This window comes from Tripterygium wilfordii, chromosome 8 (genome assembly GCF_013401445.1).
Source record: "Tripterygium wilfordii isolate XIE 37 chromosome 8, ASM1340144v1, whole genome shotgun sequence".
Taxonomy (NCBI): domain Eukaryota; kingdom Viridiplantae; phylum Streptophyta; class Magnoliopsida; order Celastrales; family Celastraceae; genus Tripterygium; species Tripterygium wilfordii.
The window spans coordinates 1,066,350-1,084,557 of record NC_052239.1 but is presented as its reverse complement, the minus strand read 5'-3'; the positions used below and the strand labels follow the sequence as shown (position 1 = coordinate 1,084,557).

The 18,208-nt window shown below is 37.1% G+C and overlaps 1 protein-coding gene and 1 long non-coding RNA gene across 5 annotated transcripts; one reads left to right on the top strand and one right to left on the bottom strand.

The window, feature by feature from the left end:
• The first annotated feature begins 47 nt into the window (after positions 1 to 47).
• On the top strand, positions 48 to 10,036 carry LOC120004067 (mitochondrial intermediate peptidase, mitochondrial). Its single transcript, XM_038853295.1, has 17 exons — positions 48 to 520; positions 780 to 861; positions 995 to 1,047; positions 1,159 to 1,213; positions 2,534 to 2,672; positions 2,772 to 2,826; positions 2,931 to 3,150; positions 3,314 to 3,409; positions 4,534 to 4,653; positions 4,766 to 4,891; positions 5,020 to 5,175; positions 6,034 to 6,150; positions 7,186 to 7,311; positions 7,391 to 7,458; positions 7,831 to 7,966; positions 8,074 to 8,239; positions 9,425 to 10,036. Exons 1-17 carry the CDS (start codon positions 318 to 320, stop codon positions 9,700 to 9,702), a joined length of 2,196 nt encoding a protein of 731 aa, XP_038709223.1. The 5' UTR covers positions 48 to 317; the 3' UTR covers positions 9,703 to 10,036.
• A 1,162-nt stretch (positions 10,037 to 11,198) lies between these two features.
• Positions 11,199 to 13,704, bottom strand: LOC120003414. Of its 4 annotated transcripts, XR_005469343.1 has the most exons (4): positions 13,311 to 13,704; positions 12,623 to 12,926; positions 12,329 to 12,529; positions 11,199 to 11,760 (listed from the first exon to the last, which is right to left on the bottom strand). It is a non-coding gene; the product is annotated as an uncharacterized LOC120003414 (long non-coding RNA). The 4 variants fall into 4 exon arrangements; XR_005469341.1 differs by having other exon boundaries at positions 12,329 to 12,926; XR_005469344.1 differs by having other exon boundaries at positions 12,382 to 12,926.
• Positions 13,705 to 18,208: the final 4,504 nt, after the last annotated feature.

The window sequence follows — 18,208 nt, the reverse complement described above, 5'->3', positions numbered from 1 at the left end:
AAACAAAACTAAAAAGCGTGAACCGGCCGCGACCATCAAGGCATCAAATTGAATGAGTACTGAAGCCTCCTTCCATCTCTAAGCACTTCAGCGCATAAACGTTTACTATTAACATTCCTCTCAAATTTAGGGTTTATGTACCATTGTCTTCTCTCTCTGGCATCTTCTCTCCCTCTCCCTCCATCCAAACAATCCTCCTCTTTCTCCCGTAAACTCTGAGGCGAACACTGCAATGCTTTCAGTTCTGGAGCAGTGAAATCTACTTCCAACTCTCCCGACGTACTTCGGCGGAATACCGCTGCTACTGTCGCCGAGCAATGCAAAGTTCTATCCGCAGGACCGCCTTCGACCTCCGTTTTAGAAATATCGTCAAATTTTGCCATACAGATGTATCCAGAACCCGCCGTTTTCACTTTACAGCCGGAGCTTTGCAGAACGGAGCGACTACGGGGCTCTACGGATTTCACCACTTGAAGACTCCCAAAGGCTTTCGACGTTTTGTCGACGAAGCTATTGAAAGGTACCAACAATTGAAAAACAAAAAGGAGATCTAACATGTATGAATCTTAAATCTATATTAGATCAAATTGAAGATAGTCAATATTCGCTGATTTCCATGACTAAACTAAGTTTGATATAGTTGATTTAATATCTTTATTAATTCTTCATATTCACTGATTTTTGGTTGTTTCTTGTTAGCTGGACGGAACTCAGGTTCTTTATAGATGTTTTTCTTTTATCTTCAATTTATTTTGTGCTTGAATGTGAAATTTGATTAGGTCTGGCGAACTGGTTAATTACATTAGTGGAATGCCTTCATCTACTGAAATTATTCGAGCCATGGATGAAATTTCAGATACGGTAGCCTCTGCCTTCTGAATTATACTTGAGTTGGTCCGTTTGTAGTTGGCCTTTTTTTCTCTCCGTTTAATTGTATTTTTATTTAAATTTCACTACTTAGTGGAAGGACTGATTGAGGTATTTGGTTTTGTAGGTTTGTTCTGTTGTTGATTCTGCAGAATTTTGTAGGAATACCCATCCAGACAGGTTGATATTCTTTCAGTAACCTTTTAAGTTACATTTTCAAAAGTATTTGTTTGTGCGTGTGCACCGATATACATATTGACAATTTCCGTTACGTTTTTGTTTGTGTAATAGGGAATTCATCACTGAGGCTTGCAAAGCATCAATGAGAATGAATGAATATATGCATGTGAGGTGACCAGTTATCTTAGATTTTTTTGTAGTATTGACTCTTTTGTTGTTAGCGTAGTCATGACTCTTGATTGGCGTTTGTGGTTTTGTGGCAAGAAACATATTCTTTATGGCTTATGATTGATATAGTATGCATTGCAATGTATCAGCATGGCTAATGGACACAAGAATTTTGATGGCATGTCCTTTGCGGAAAACAAGTATGCGGTTGATGGGTGTGATTTATTTATCAGGTTGAAAATGTACATTTAAAGGAGGATTAGATTCATAGGCTGAAAGAATTTTATTGAAGCAAAATTATATTGTCCGCCACTTGATTACTTTTTCATCCGGAGTCCTACAGTTTAATATCCTTGAACAAGAAGTCCTCTGCAACTGTTGCACCTTTTTCTTTTAAGAAAATGCCATTTAGGCCTACCACTAGACATTAACATAAGGGATTGAGCATCTCTGTGAAGCTTAAGCAATTGCCTTTGATTGAGATGGCACAAGGTGCCTAATTACATATAATAAATGGATTATTTAGAACTTTATCCAATGACTAATTTTTCCTTTCTAAGCATTTTGTATTAGTCTTACTTAGCTTAGTTTGTAGCTGAAAGCAGGTTTGTATGATAATGTTTGTACAGTGATGAATTCCAATTTATATAGTGTTGAATTTTTCCCTAAACCTTTTGTGATTTTTGCTTATCTCCTTCCATTAGAATTTTCTTGTAATTCTTCTTTGTATTGATTATGTGGGGTAAGGTTTGCGTACATCCTGCCTCTCCCCAACCCCACCCACTATGGGAGCATTGTGCAGGTGATGCAGCGGGCCCCACCCCTTGGAGGACCTCGGCCTCTCAAGGGCGTGGGCTGTCAACCCCTCCCATTGAGCTCAATGGTTAGCATGAGCGTCTGCGGACCTTATGTTAAAGGGTGCCGCGGGTTCGAATCCCGGCACCAACAACCTATATTCCAGGAATGGATTATGATGGGTTGGGGTGTATGGTCTGCAGGCCTGATGTGGTTGGGCTAGGCCCATGGCCCAATGGGAGGGGTTGACAGCCCACGCCCTTGAGAGGCCGAGGTCCTCCAAGGGGTGGGGCCCGCTGCATCAGCAGGGGAGTTGTTGCCATTTTACTTCATTGTGTTGATTTTAATATGTATTTACTTGAGTTCAATGTATTTCATCAATTTGATATCTTAAGTTTTTCTCTATTGTCAAGTTTTTGGAGTCTGGTTTTTTTATTTTATTTTATGCTCATCTACATGAACTTTGGATTTTCTTTAGCTATTTCCGGTAATCACGTTGGTGTGTTTTATTACTGACATGCAGTATCTCAACACAAATAATTCATTGTATGATGCGGTGAAAAAAGCGGAGCAAGATAGTCATTTGCTTACTGTGGAAGCTCGCAGGGCTGCTCATTCTCTACGCATCGACTTTGAAAAGGGCGGAATTCATCTGTGCGCTGGTATTTCTCCTTTGTTGCTGACTTTGCTTAGCGATAGGCTGTTATGATTATCTCAATCTTTTAGAAAATAAGGATCCTTTTTCCTTTTGGTTCTTGTAGAGAAACTTGATCGAGTAAATCAGTTAAATGTGGCCATATTTAAGCTGAGCAGGGAGTAAGTATATAATCGTGTTAATTCAAATTTTTTCTTCCATATATCAAACATAGTCAATATGCCATGTTCTTATATGCGCTTTGTATGCATTTGATTTTGGTCAGGTTTGGTGAAAATATAACCACCGACCCTGGTCACGTGGATGTATTTCCAGCATCACGCATTCCAAAAAATTTGCACCATCTTATAAAGCCCATTTATCGTTGCACATCTGCAACATTGAAAGGATCATTGAAGCAGAGTTCTTCAAAAGAAAAGGGGTTTCAGATAACAACGGAGCCACGTACATTGTCTTCAATACTACAATGCGTGCCAGATGAAGAGGTATTTTTCATGTTCGTTCTTGCAAATATCTGTTATCCTTGTCCCCTGCATATCAATGATGTTTGAGATTTAAGCATAGCAAGAGAGTGCCAGAGAATAAGGTGTGCGTGTTTTTCTATTTTTATGAAATGTTTTGTTGCTGTCCTCTTTTATCTGTTTTCAGGTTAGGAAAATGGTATATGTGCAAGGAAACTCTGTCCCCCATGCGAACATTGAAGTTCTTGACAAGCTGATTGCTTCCCGCCATGAGCTAGCTCAGGTTATTTATCATCATATACATAATTCTCCTTTCATATACATTGTGGCAGTGCATTCTACTTCCATGTTATTGTTGTTTGGCTGGAAGGTATGATTTAAGATTGCCACCTTGGAGAAGTGCTCCTAAGATCCCAAAGGAGTTCTTTAGTTTAGGGGTGAAGAACACATAAGACACGCAGATAATATGTTTATCAAGAAAATATGAAACTTCTCTACAAATTGTTCTTAGATCAGCAAGTGTGACTTTTCTTTTAAAAGTTTTGTTATCAACTTGAGGTTGCTTGAATAAGAAGCTCAGTAAATCTGTGTTCTTTGTTTTCAATTGGTTGTTTGGGTGAATTGGGGGCCATGTGTATTCGTTGAGCTGTGACAAGATCTTACTAGAATATATTGTCTGATTTTCTTAACCACGGAGAATTTTATTTATGCGTCCAACTTTTGTCTTTTTTCATTAGCATATAGTTAAGTGAATAAACATTTTACTTGCAAGCTTTTGTGTTCCCATCTTTAATGGGTTATTCCTCCTGATTTGTGTGTTAGGTTTACAACATGTCATTCTGTTAAATGTAGAAGGTCAGTTAAAGAGAGATGTAGGAAGACCGATCTGAATGGAGACTGTAAAATTCATTTTTAGAATTCTTTAGGGTAATACAAAAGTTACACTATTAACTTGAAAGTTAAGTTTGTGAGCAGATCAGCATTTTCTAGATATCTACCAAAAGATGTTGATACCAGAACTTTATTGGAAACATGGTGATATCAGCATGAGCTCTGCTCATCAATCTTGCATCTACAAAGACCAGAATCAGTCATCTAGGTTGATTTAACTATTACGGGGAGCATAGAAGTCTTGGCAATTGGTAAAAGTCCCATTGTGAACTCAAGTCCTGAGAGCCTTTAGTTCATGTAAATTGATGAAAGATAAGTTGCAGGCCCTGTTCTACTTTCCTGAACCCGGTTAAGTAGTTACTACTTACTAGCAGCAGTTAGTTGCCTTTACTGAGCTGAGAAGTACTTGGTTCTTGCGAATAACTAAATTTGAATGCTTCTTAAACCACATAGCATCTGAGATCCTTTAATTGATGTCATAGTGAATAAATTATTAATTTCAATTTCGGATTGCAGATATTGGGATATAAATCTTATGCCGAGTTTGTTGTGAAGCCAAACATGGCTTCTTCACCTGATGTTGTGACGTCGTTTCTACATGACATGAGCAATATGATCAGGCCTCAGGCTGATAAGGTATAGTCTTCTGTGCTAAAGTACTTTTTCATATGAAGTGTTGGTGCACTCTGATATTGGCTGTTAATTATTTTAGAGTTTTTGTATTTTAATGGGCAGTTAATGTCTCCAGGAGTTTAAGACAACTAGGAACTTTAAGAGAGAGAGATGCGGTCAGCAATGTGTTGATTTAGAGCCTTGGGATGAGGCTTACTACTCGGCAATGATGAAATCTTCTGCTCATGATTTGGAGTCTTCAGTAATTTACATTTCTGTTACATTTCATTTGCAATTAAGCTGAGTTTTGTTTTGTTGTTGTTTGTATACAAGAAGTCTGTGTTTCTTGCTTTCTATTAAACGCAACCCTTTTCCCCAACTGGTGTGCAGATTGTTTCATCATATTTTCCCCTGCCACAATGTATTGAAGGATTAAAAGTGCTGGTTGAATCATTATTTGGCGCAGCATTTCTTTGCATCCCGATGGCACCAGGTGAATCATGGCACCCTGATGTGCTAAAAATGTCTCTCCATCATCCTGACGAGGTACATTATTTAGCGCTTGTCTTTGACATAGAACTAACGGGGCATTTGGTTCATAATGGAACAAGTGTGAGTGTGAGCTGTGTGTGACAATGAGTATGAGGTAAGTATAATCATGTTTGGTAGTATATCAAGAGTGCCTATGAGTGAGAATTTTAATAGTACAATTTTTATATCACCCTTTTTGCTTTTCAAAAATATAATAACAATATTTAATAGATCCAATGGTGGTTGCTTGCTAGTTTAATATAAGAGATGCCATTAATTTGTAAAAAGGATAGAATAGTCATTATCCACAAGGGAGAATAGAGGGTGAAATGTGTTTGAGATTCCACCCTTCCAAACTCCAACCAAACAAGGGAATTGGTGATTCTCACCCTCATCCCACCCTTTACGTGCCAACCAAATGCCCCGTAAATAGATGAATTGTGAGCGTCATGGATTTCCACTTTTTTACTTATTCCCATAATAATTACAGAAAATTATCTTATCGATAGTAATGGAATTACTGATGTAAGTCTGGAATTGTATCAAGATGTGGAGCTTAATTTCTGTAGTGGTTGTGAGTGATTCATAATGTTAAATTTGGAGAACAAGACAGCAAGAAATTCATTAAAAGCGTCTAGGCTTTATCTTCAGTACAGATTTTCTTGAACTTGAATATTGCCTGCTTCATTTGGTGAAGTTTTGGTGTTTGCAAAGTTACGAACATGAAGAGCAACCTAAAATGGCCCGACAGTGGTATGTTTTTCAATATATTTTATGAATGTTTCACTTCTGTGTATGCATGGACATGCTTTCTTGATATTGTTTTATACTTTCATATCTTGCATTCTTGAAGGCAGCTTTATATGTTTTCAGGGTGATTTGGGATATCTGTACCTTGACTTGTATTCGAGGCAGGGAAAATATCCTGGTTGTGCTAACTTTGCAATTAGAGGGGGTCGCCGGATTTCTGAGACAGAATATCAACTTCCTGTATGTGATTGTTTGTTTATCAGCATATATCATGTTACAGTAATTGATGATCATTGTCACCTTTCTTGTGTCAAACATGTCTCAAATAATAAAACATAGACTAAGCGTACAATTTCATTTTACATGGTGCCTAACTGTTCTTAGAACTAAGGGACTGTCGAACTCATGCCTGTCCTCCCTTGAGGGCGCATTTTCTTGATGATCATTGCTACCTTATTCCAATGTTGGCACCTGTTACAAAAGGTTGTAGAATATATCAGCAAACACTTCCTGATCATTATATCTATGTGGCATTACTAGTCCAAAACCTTTTTTTTGGAGTAATAAAAGAGCATAATATATTTGATAATTGATAGGCACCTAGGTGGTGCCTCCTGATTACAGCTGATTATAGAACTAGTTACCAGAGATGAGGTGTATATTCCAAAAATTTTGTCGGGAAAAATGGATACTTCAACTTCAAGTTTCTATTTTAGCCTGTGATTATGTTTTCCCATTAGACTAAAAATGAGTGTGTTGAAGTCGCAGATGGATGATTTTTTTTTGTTCTTTTTTGTAATGACTAAGATCCAATGCTCCAGTGCAAACAAAAAAACAAATGTTTACAAGAATGCAATGCTGTTTTCTATCAAAGAAGTGAGGATGAGCTTGATTATGTTGTTGGCAATGGCTAAATTGTTTGATGGCTTAGATATGAGGGCCAATATTTAACCTAGTGGGGGGTGTTCAACAGCTTTCTGATGTGTTTACGCTAGAAAAAGGTCTTCGTCCATTCTGGTCAATAAAAGCACTGTCCTAATTCCTAAGAGTGAGACTAGATAACTTCAATGTGCATCCAGTCGTCCAAATAGTCACTCTTAATACTGGGAACATGTGCAAGTTTTACCCTTTTTTTTATAATTTTGTTCAAACAGGCTAGATTTACCTAGTGTATTTTAATGTTATATTCCAAAACTGTATGTGATGTCATTCAAATCTCTTGAAATTTTATTGTCATAAATTATTTTACTTGGCTTTAGTTTGCTGTCTCTACAGGTTGTGGCCCTCATCTGCAATTTTTCGGGGTCAAATAGTTCATCAACAGTGAGACTTAATCATTGGGAAGTAGAAACCCTGTTTCATGAGTTTGGACATGCTCTTCATTCTTTACTCTCAAGAACGGTATTGTCCCAATGCTGAACAAAGCACAATGTTTTCTCTTTTCAACTTCATTTTAATTAACCTTTATTGTTCTTTGTAGAATTATCAACATTTCTCTGGTACCAGGGTGGCACTCGACTTAGCTGAGACACCTTCAAACCTATTTGAGTGAGTAAAATACTGTTACTTTGACAAATAAATTATATTCTTATTTTCCTTTTCTTTCAAGGGAGTTGGCATTGAACATCTTCCCGTAATCGTCGATATTCAGATTTGTATGGAATGGTGGCATCATCACACTTCTTGTCAATGTTGCTGTAGTGATGCTATCTTTTTTGGAACCCATTTCAAATCCTCCCTTCCTTTTTCAAATCTATTTAAATTTTGATGAAATGGATGGAAATCTTAGTTAAACTAGCTGATGTTCTCCTAATATGCTCCTTTCACTAAAAGTGCTAGTACGCACTGGCTTCTTGACTATGTTATGTGATTGTTTGACAATAATTTTCACTCACTTATGTAACTAGATATCTTGTCTAGGTACTATGCATGGGATTACCGTGTCTTGAAGAGATTTGGAAGACACTATTCAACTGGTGAAATAATACCTGAGAAATTAGTGAAGTCAATGCTAGGTGCTAGGGACATGTTTGCAGCGACTGAATTGCAGCGCCAGGTTTGTTGTCCATTGACCTAATGGATCAACAATCAATGTTCTTAGTACCCTTTTTATAACTGAAGCAAGGAAAACAAGTTTTAACCAGTATATGTGCTGTTTGTCAGATTTTCTATGCATTGGTTGACCAAACCCTTTTTGGGGAACAGCCACCCTCACCCAGAGATACAAGTTCTATTGTTGCTGAGTTGAAAAGACAGCATACCAGCTGGAAGCATGTGGAGGGTACACGTTGGCAGATCCGATTTAGTCATCTTATAAACTATGGTGCAGGTTTGTCTGAACTGATGTCGTGGTTATATTGTGATGATATAGTATTTGCATTCTTTGATATCTAAATATGTGTGTTCAGTGCTGTAAGAGTACGAGTGTTTGAACACTTCTACTATTATGTAGCTGATTTTCTCCTTTGTTATCTTCATTGTGCTTCCCCTACTTAGATCAAATAGTCTCATTTCTTATCCTATCCTTGTTTCCCACATATCCAACAGAGTCTCATTTCTACTACTCTCATCCTAAGGTTGTCGTCTCTCAATAGCTGAATATTCAGTGCTGCACATTATTACTTGATGTATAGCAAAATCTGTAGTATTTTCCTTTTAGCTTGAAGGGTATTTATGAATCTTATTCTTTAATCAATAGTCTCATTTCTTCCATTTAATTGAACTAGCTTCAATCTTATTTGCTACATCCTTCTTGAATCCTTCCATCTTTCTAAAATAATCAACCAAAGATACTTAAAATTCCCAGTTTTAATTATTTGTTTCCTGTCATTTTAATCAGTTCCCTAGCACTCCTACCATTTCTAAACGTACATTATATGGCCTCTCCCACCATTCTAAAGCTTGTTCATGTTTTGAATGTCAAACTAACTCTTGATATGGTCTCATCCATTAAGGCAATGTCATTGGAAAAAATATGCCCCAAGGAACTTCTTTTTGAAAGATATTGTTAGCATTTCCAATCACCTATGTTTTTCTGAATTTATAACCACCCTCTTTCTTTTTAAGAAATTTTTAACCACTAGTGTTTTTATGAGGGAACAGAATTTTTGCTTCAGGTCACCTGAATGCCAAAGAGCATGGAAATTTTTCTAGTGTTTCAGTTAGTAGTTTGAGAAAAGAAATCATGTGAATTGTGCGAGCATATCACGTTTTGCCACTACAAGTTGTTCCCTATTTGTTTTTATGAATCCATGCTAGCGTAATATTTTGTAGTGCTTACATTCTGTAGATGCAATTTGTAAATAACTTGATACAAATGGCCAGTTTAACATTTGTTTGGGGTTCCTGTAGAATGAGAGAATAGAAGTACCTAATATTTTACTTTGCTTGTCTGGGAACTTTGTGGGGATCATTATGAGGCCAGTATGTGTTTTTGAGTTATTTAATCTAATATTTAATATTTATGAAATGTAATATCTTGAAAGTTGAGATGTCTTTTGTGTAACATTTATAGGTTACTATAGCTACTTGTATGCGAAATGCTTTGCTGCGAATATATGGCAAAAGCTGTGCCTCGAGGATCCACTTTCACTAGCTACAGGAAATGCCCTTAGAACAAAATTTTTGATGCATGGAGGAGCCAAAGAACCAGCTGATTTGCTGAATGATCTAGCGACGGATGGGATTGTAAGGTACTCCAAAGGAGGGATAATTCCTGATATAACTAATTATTTGGATGAACTGAAGATACTGGAAGATAGGCAAGAACCTTTAAAATATGAAATTCAGTGAGACATAGAAAATCAAATAAAGAGAGCAGACGGGGCGGTTAGAGAAATATTAAAAGAATCAAAGATAATCCTGTTAAAGGATGCGTGTAAGGTGACGTGCGCTTTTTTCCGTCCCGTGTGATTGCCGCAGGGAAATCAGTGGGCTGATGTCTGTGAAGTAGCAGTGTGAAAAGGTAAGATCAAAACTTCTCATTAATTCTTTGGGCTCTTGCTTGCCTGAATTGAGCATGCGATAAGGTTTATTTAATGTGATCATTTTTTTTGCGCATTTATAAATTATAAGCAGTTTAATTTAATCATTGCAGATGTGAGCAGGTTTATTTTCCTTTTGTTTATACTCCCATCTTTACCCAATACAAACTATGAAACTTGAATTACTAAGATGTGAGTAATTTTGCTTCAATTTTGAGTGTTCCTTGGGCTCATGTTCTGTGGACCCGGAGCCCCATTTTGATGGAACTTTGCTTTGAATGAAGTGGTTATAGAGCGCAGATTATTTTGATCTAAAGCCCTAACTGATTGGGCGTATAATTCAGTTTATGTGGGCACGTCTGTGCCTATGATTTGTGAGCCGAAGGCCCAATAAATTCGGTTACAAAATTACTTAGTTGAGCGTACGGCCCATTAAGTTGGGCTTAACTCTTGAGGCCCAATAAATTTGGGTCTATCGATGGGTCAAACGCAAGTGGGCATCAACCCAGATTAATGGGCCATAAGCCCAATTTAATTTGGCCTGTAATTGAAGGGCCCCTGGGCCTATGATTTTTGAGCCTTGCCGAATGGATTTGGGTTAAGAAAGAATTTAAGCCCATTACAGTTGTGGTAAAAAAGAAAACCCAATTGAATTGGATTTGCCGATTTGGGTTTAGCCAGAATTATGCCCAAATGGATTGGATTTGGGTTAAGAGGGAATTAAGCCCAAATTTAAGTGGGTCTAACCACCGAATCAAGCCCATATAGGTTATGGCTAGGCAGAATCAGACCGATTTCATTGGGCCCAATTATGATTAAGAGCAAAGGAATTGAACCCAATTCTTAATTTAGCCCGTATTAATTGGGTCCACGCTCCAACTAAGTCGTAGCAGGACATAATTTCACTCAACACATGTCCTAATGTTTACAATCCCCCGCTTTTGTATTCTACACATGCCGTAAAACGTGCAAAAAGCCCTATTTCATTACAAAGTTCATTAACCATTTTATGAATTAACAAATATAAACGTTATCTTAGCACAGCATTATAGAAAGGAAAGCAAACCATTACCAATAATGCAAGAGCGCAAATGGCTTCAGGTTGGTTCAATTATTTTCTTCTTGGTCCTTAATGAGCCAATAATTTTAGTTACAAAGAGCTTGCAGCCTACGTTTTACTCATTCACAGCTATATTTTTTATGACCAAAGAGAAAATTAACATATGCTTAGGTATGTCTAGCTTATCACAAGGGCGCGCAGAATGCGTATTACCAATTCACACCTATATTTTTTTATGAAGAAACTGAAAATGAACATATGCTTAGGTATGTGTATTACTCATTCACAGCTATATTGTTTTTCATGACGAAACAGAACATTAACATATGCTTAGCCTAGAAAAAGGGATAGCCTAGAAAATTGAGAAAGAGCAGAAGAGACACTGTTGAGTGCATTGAAGGAAATGAAGGGCATGCTGAAATTAGTGGCGGTGAAGTATGCAAGAGAGGAATGAGTTGATGAATGGGAGCAGGATTAATAGTCAAAAGATTATCAAGGTCTTGGGTGTAAATATGAGTGCAGGTCTAAATATGCAAGGAAACAATGAGGTGGTGTGTGTAGATGTGAGTGGGTAAAAATATCCAATTCCACCTTAGTCCACCTTAGGAGTGGTAATGAAGGGCTATAAAAAATCAAGAAAGAGAGGGATAGAGGCAAAGAAAGTGGTCTTACAAATACAAGAAGCTGTGAAGCACCAACAGCACGACAATCATCTCTAAGCCAGAATTTTGCTTTCAGCTGCCATTACCCATTCACTAATGATCAAACTCACTTCTTCTGGCTGCTGCTCATCCTGGGGACAGTGGCCTGAAATATCAGAAATAATAAATTTATATGATCAATGTAGATCTCAGATCAAACAACTATCATTGCAGCTTTGCACAGTGATTTCTACATTTACCAGCATCTAATTCCTTGATTACGATATCTAGACAATGCTCATTAAGCATAGCAAGTTTGGACTTAGAATCTGATATTGGATCTTTCATTCCCTTCGCGTAAGTAAACCAACCAACAGGAATTCATTCAGGTGATATATATGAACAGTCATTTCATTGACAACAAATGGCAACAAAAAGTGGGCAACTTCCTTCTCAATGGAGATTGACCGAAGTTTCCTTGATCAGTGCCCAACTTTCTATTGAGCTGCATTTATTTTTAATCATAAATTTCTTTAGATCATCAAATGTCGGAAGAGGACCTGATTGATGGTTCAACCATTATCTTTCCTCAGTCCAATGAACATCAAGTAGTATTTCGAAAGCTACAACATATGAACAAAGAAAAATGACAAAAGAAGAAATAAAAAGATTCAATCAAGTCTTTCAGATTCTAAATTAGTCAGAATTAATCAGACAACAGCTGATCCAAGTACCTTAGAACATAAATTCATATAACAAGCACCAAAGAGCTGCAAAAGAAAGCCACCTCAATATCATAGAAGGGGGTCTGACAAAAAATTTCCCAGGACTCCTCTCAGGGGAAAGTATAGTTGCGAACATATGTTCAACAAGATACATAATCTCGCACAGATGTACTATACCTCTTCTTCAGAAAATATATGAGTTGTTTTCACCTGTTCAAGTCCTCTGGATGAAATCAGTAAATGAAAGAAAAAAACTCTTCACACACTCTTATAGTAGCACAGTTAGCAAATATAAGTAAGGACCTCTTTTAAGAGCTCTTGCATGACACTTTCTGCTCTCCCGAACCTCATCATCAGATTAGACCCTTATTCCTACAACGGCTTTCTTAAATCTCTCAATGCAAAAAGAAGCAGTTCCAGCATTTCATCAGAATCACCTGTACAAATTGTCAGAAAAGTCAGTCAATAAGAATTTCAAATCAAAACATGAAATCAGACTTGACATTTCTCTCGTTGCAGTATATCATGGCATAACACAGTTTTACTCCCACTAATGATGTTGTTGAGGCATCTTTCGCATCACGTATAGTCAAGTAGTCATCAGACCCTACAGAATTCAAATACACTGCTCTTAGACCGTCAATTACTCGTAATTTTTGCAAAGCATGATAATCTTTTCGTTCAAAATTTTCATATGTTCTACAAAATCAAGTCATCGACCTAACAAGACATTGCTCAGTCTCAACTCAATTTTGGCGGAACAAATATCTTCCTGTATTCCGAATGTCAGAAATTAGGTCTCCGTTTAGGTTTCGGAATCAGAGCTTTGTTTCTGAATTAATGCACGGTTCACACCTACTGTACGTTTTGATTCCAGTGACCTCATATTCGATTCGATATTAATAGTTACATAATAGCAAGCAAACAACAAAGAAAAACCTAAAACACATAGAAAAAGGAATATATGAAAAATTAGAAGAAGCATGCGTACGAGAAAGAATCCGAGGATCGAAGACGTAGAGAGGAACCACGGCCTGATAGTCGGAGGCGGCTACAAGCCCTGGATTATCGTCGACTCGGAGATCACCTGAGAATTACGGAGCCATTCTTTTGTGCATCGCCTCTCGTTGGTAGCGCGGAGAGCGAACAACTGCATCGTGCTCTCCGAGAAGGGATCGGAGATGAGAGGATGGAAAGGAGGAAGAGTGCGTGGAAGGGAGAGAGGTCATGAAGAAAGAGTTTGTCTATGAAGACGGTGATGGAGTTCAAATTCTAGGTTTTAAACAGGAATTAGAGTTGGCATGGAGTGCGTGAACCAAATAGACTAATAGAGTGTGCAGATTGCGGAGGAGAAATGATTTGTTTTCTTTTCCTTGAAATGAAAGTAAGTGATCAAATTCAATTTTGTTAATTCTAATAACAAAAATTAATTTTGTTATTGGGCCCTAAAAGAGAGGGCCGGGCCCAGTTAACACCACTTGAGTTCGAGCTACGCGCTATCATCTTCGCTAACCTACCAAACTGAAAATGGCGTTACTAATCCACTCCCCATCAGCGTCTTTCTCTACCATCAAATCCTATCATTTTTTCAAATTCGCTGTTGTCTTCTCCTGCACCACGCCAAAATCCTTGGTCAACTACGAGAAACCCGCTATTGACGACGCCGAGACCACCAACGAGCTCGTCCCGCCAAAGAAACCCACCTCACCTGGCCTAGGGTTTGGTTCTTCATCTTCCTCACCCAATCCAATTGTGAACCCTGCCAGCAGTAAAAAGAGACAGAAGAATAAAAAGAAAGGAGAGAGCTTCGGTGATTAGGCGGTCTCCAGTTGAGAAACTTGTGTTCATGAGCTAATAAGACAAGGGGAATGCTAAAGAGCAGAGGAGAATGAGAGTGCATTTCTTCTTGCCTGGTTGGCGCTGGGCGTTGTAATTCTTGTTGAGGGAATTGTTCTTGCAGCTTCAGGTATGTGTTGAACGCCCTGTTTGGGCTCTTTAATAAGGTCTATGTCGAAATTCACAATTTTTAAAAAATTTTGTGGTCACTCGCAACTGCTGATAACTTCAATTCACTGATTGGTCAACATAGCTTCGTGCTAAAGGAGTAGGAGTAGAGGTCGTAATTCATTGAAAGATGGAGTTGTAGGTGGTGGTTTCGCCATGACAGAGGCGACAAAGACATTGTACTCGTCACCAAGGCCAAACCTAAAAGCAAGTACATGGCAAAATCCTCGTCAGAAAGAATCTATCCTATCGCTGCTAATTCATCGCAAATAGATTTCATTTTTTTTGTAGAAATAAGAAGTATTCGAATGGGATTGCACTATTCAGAACTGCGATAACTTCAATTTGTTAAAAATTCTTGTTGATTGGTCATAAATTCATGTGAAACTTTTGTATCCATCTTTTGCCCCAACAGTTGGGTGGTTGGTTTGTTCGCTGGAACTGTTGCATATGGTGTATCGAAGTACCTGCAGAATGAAAAACTAAGGTTGTGTTTGGTATCACTTCCAAAAATTTTAAAAACAAAAAATAAAAAACAAAAACATAAAACATAAAATGAAAACATAAAATTGAAACTTGTTTGGTCAAACACTTAAAACTGAAAACAAAAACTGAAAGCATAAAACTGGAAAAAAAAATGTGTTTATGGTTTTATTTTCATAATAATGGAATATATCCACACCACTATATTTTTCATAACTGCAGCCTTTGTTGTGTCTATTGCAACGTAATTCACCATTGAAAACATCAGCAGAAAGCAAAAAAGATAATAAATAAAACAATAACTCAAAATATATTTGATCATTGTCTTTATATCTCTGTGCAATTTGTAATATGAATTCTTAAAGAAAGTGCAATCTATAATCAGTGTAACTAGTTCTATTTCCAAAACTTTTAAAAACTTTTTTTTCTTGTTTTCAAAAATTTTGAAAACCTGTTTTGGGTTTTCATAAAAACCAAAACAGAAAATACAAACAAACAATATTTTTTGTTTTTATTTTCTATTTTTTAAAAACTAAAACAAAAAATAATAAACAAAAGTGATACCAAACAGACCCTAAAAGATCAAAAATGATTTGTTTGAGTATAGAATGTTATTTTCCGTATTTGCAAGGTACCTCTTTTACTTATCCTAGTTTACTATTGGATCATTTCCTTAGGCATTCCTTTTACTCATCTTCTGATCCTTCTGGCGGAGACTAAGATGTAACTAATATGAGAATTGCAAAGGTGATCATCCTTTTAAGCCCATCCCTTATGAATTAGATTTTAGATAAATGCTTATGTATTTACTTGCCCTTTGTTTTCTCCCTCTCTTGTATAGGTTGTGTAGATTAATTATTCAGGTACGGCATGGTTTGGTTCTTCACTTTTTGATTAAAAGTGAACTGGATCCCTCTAGATGATAGTAGAAATAGATTACCTGAAAGGTTGACAAGTTTGTTCTTGCTCCTCTAGTCCATTATATTGGTTTTATCTTTGAAACTGTGTGCTTTGTAGTGAGAGAGCCTTTGTGTTCTTTCTATCTAGTTATGCCAGCATAACATAGTCTCTTATCAAAACTTGAAACCCACTTCTTTTTTCTGCTGATCCTTGTTCAAACATTGGATTGAATTCTTTTTGATGGTTGTTAGGTTTATAATTACTATTTACTAGTATAAGCGTCAATGAAGACTTACAAAGTATGTCTGCCACTGGTGGCATTGAGTTGGAGGTCTTGGCAATCGGCATCACTAGGCATTTGACATAGAGACTTGGCAACTAGACAACTAGTGTAACACTGAACTATATTGTGGTTTCACATACTAGCCTATTTGTGCTCTGTTCCTCATGACACGAGGTCTTAGCATGAAAACTTTCGTAGAAGTTGTCTTGCTACATGGATAACGAGGCATGTGCTTGATGGCTGAACTCGTGTTATTATCAAAAAGGACTTGACGATTTTGAATGATATATGTAGCTTACTACTAAGCCCTCGACCATCAATCATACAATCGAAAATATTGTTAGTTTGCATCTAAATGTGTTATTTTTGTTCCTTCTGTATATGGCATGATAATTTTGTCAAAGAGCCACTGGATTCTTTCTTCTTTCTTTTTTTCGTTTCAACCTTGTAAGAATTTTCAATCGCATAAAACCTCGGATGCACTCCTACAGTCCATCCACCCGTTTTTAATCCTATTAACTACATAAGTACATGTTCACTAATGTGTCTGGTATCTTGTTAAATCAAGCTAAGATATTTGAAAACCTTACTTTTTATCACTTCTCTTTAGTTTAATTCGATCATTTGTTTGTTCCATTGTTTACTCTTACGGAACTTGCATTTTATATATTTTGTTTTAGTCCTCGACATTTTCAAGGGTATTTTTACTAAGATTCGAAGAAATGATATTAGAAACAACAATGATAGATTTAGAGTTTTGGTAAACTTTAATAACTGGAAATGGCAGTCCAGGGAGGTGAATGCTCCTTATCATAATCGCCTCACACACAGTATTGTCTCCTTATTGTAACTCTTGCAGTTAGCTTTTCTCTGCTTCTCCATCAGAAAGCGATCAGGCTCAATGCTGGCCCATGATGGAAGCTTGTTTTACAAACAAACAATGCATGTTAGATTGCCTACTGCTGTAGTTTTGAAGAGTTCCTTTCAGGTGGTCTACTTCAGTCTTGTAGTCTTTAAGTCAGTTGTGTTTGTAATGTGTAGGGACACATGTACAGGAACTGCAATGCGCTGACAATGTAACTATTGTTCGTTGGGCTTAGGTACGCGGCTCTAATATTTATCACTGACTTCAAAATCAAAATGAAAATGCTTACTTGCAAATACCCCCTGTGTTGACAACTATGTAATTGCTGTAACAATATCTCTGTTTCAGTGAATAAGGACGTAGGCTTGAGCAACATTTGGTAGAAAGATGAGTATGAAGGTTGTGCATTCGGTGCAAGTGAAGTAGTGGGGAACTGGGGATTCAAGTGTTGGCTTTTAGGACCTCGAAATCAATGTGTTTGTTGAGCTCCAATTGGTTTCAGTTTTCAATGAATTACTTTCTCTGCGTCACTTTATCAAAGTTGTGTGAAAATTAGATAACATGAGCCTCTCTGGGGGGTCCCCTCTCTTAATTATTGCTTATCTTCTCCTTTGCCTCTCCTTAATTATTGCTTATCTTCTTTTTTTCCTCTCCTAAGTACTGCTTATCTTCCTTTTTGCCTCTGTTTCCTTTCATTTTCAATGCCAATCAATTGCACCGTCTCTTTATACTTTTCCTTTTTTGCACACATTTTCTTTTTGTTTTGCTAATCTTTTGCTTATTTTGATGCAATAATGAAAATGAAAGTAGAACTTCGGCACTTTTTTTTTTTTTTTGGTATCTAATGTTTAGGCAAAATAAATCCACCTGTTTTCTTGTACTTTCTAGTTTTGGTATGGTTATGACCAAACTCGAACCTTTTTAAGTATTTTAGGACATATGTCGAACAAATTCCTAGCAGGATCATACATTAAGCATCAAAACTTAACGTATTATGTGCACAAATGTTTCGTTTATGCTTATTTGTTTCTCTTTCCTTTTTCTTTGCACATGTAAATTGTAATGTAGGTTAGAGATGACAGAAGCAAAGGACGTGTATTGAATTTTTTATGGAGAGAAGGTCTCGTAGGTCAAAGATAGAGATTCATGCGCGGTTACAACTTTATCGCCGTTGCTGGCCACTTGCTTGAATTTCCATCACTACACTACAATCTACATGATGTGCTTTTCCCAACCTACTCCCAGAAATTTTTGTTGATTGGAGTCATTGTTGTGAACCTTTGTGCCAATTAAGAAGGCGAGCCAGCTGGATGGGTTGATATCTTCAATATATCCCCTCCCAACTGGGTCCCGG

Coding starts and splice junctions, on each gene's coding strand:
- LOC120004067 (XM_038853295.1), top strand. CDS start 318: ATGCAAAGTTCTATCCGCAGGACCGCCTTCGACCTCCGTTTTAGAAAT. Junction 3,410..4,533: donor CCCGCCATGAGCTAGCTCAG/GTTATTTATCAT, acceptor TTCGGATTGCAG/ATATTGGGATATAAATCTTA. Junction 7,312..7,390: donor ATTCTTTACTCTCAAGAACG/GTATTGTCCCAA, acceptor TGTTCTTTGTAG/AATTATCAACATTTCTCTGG.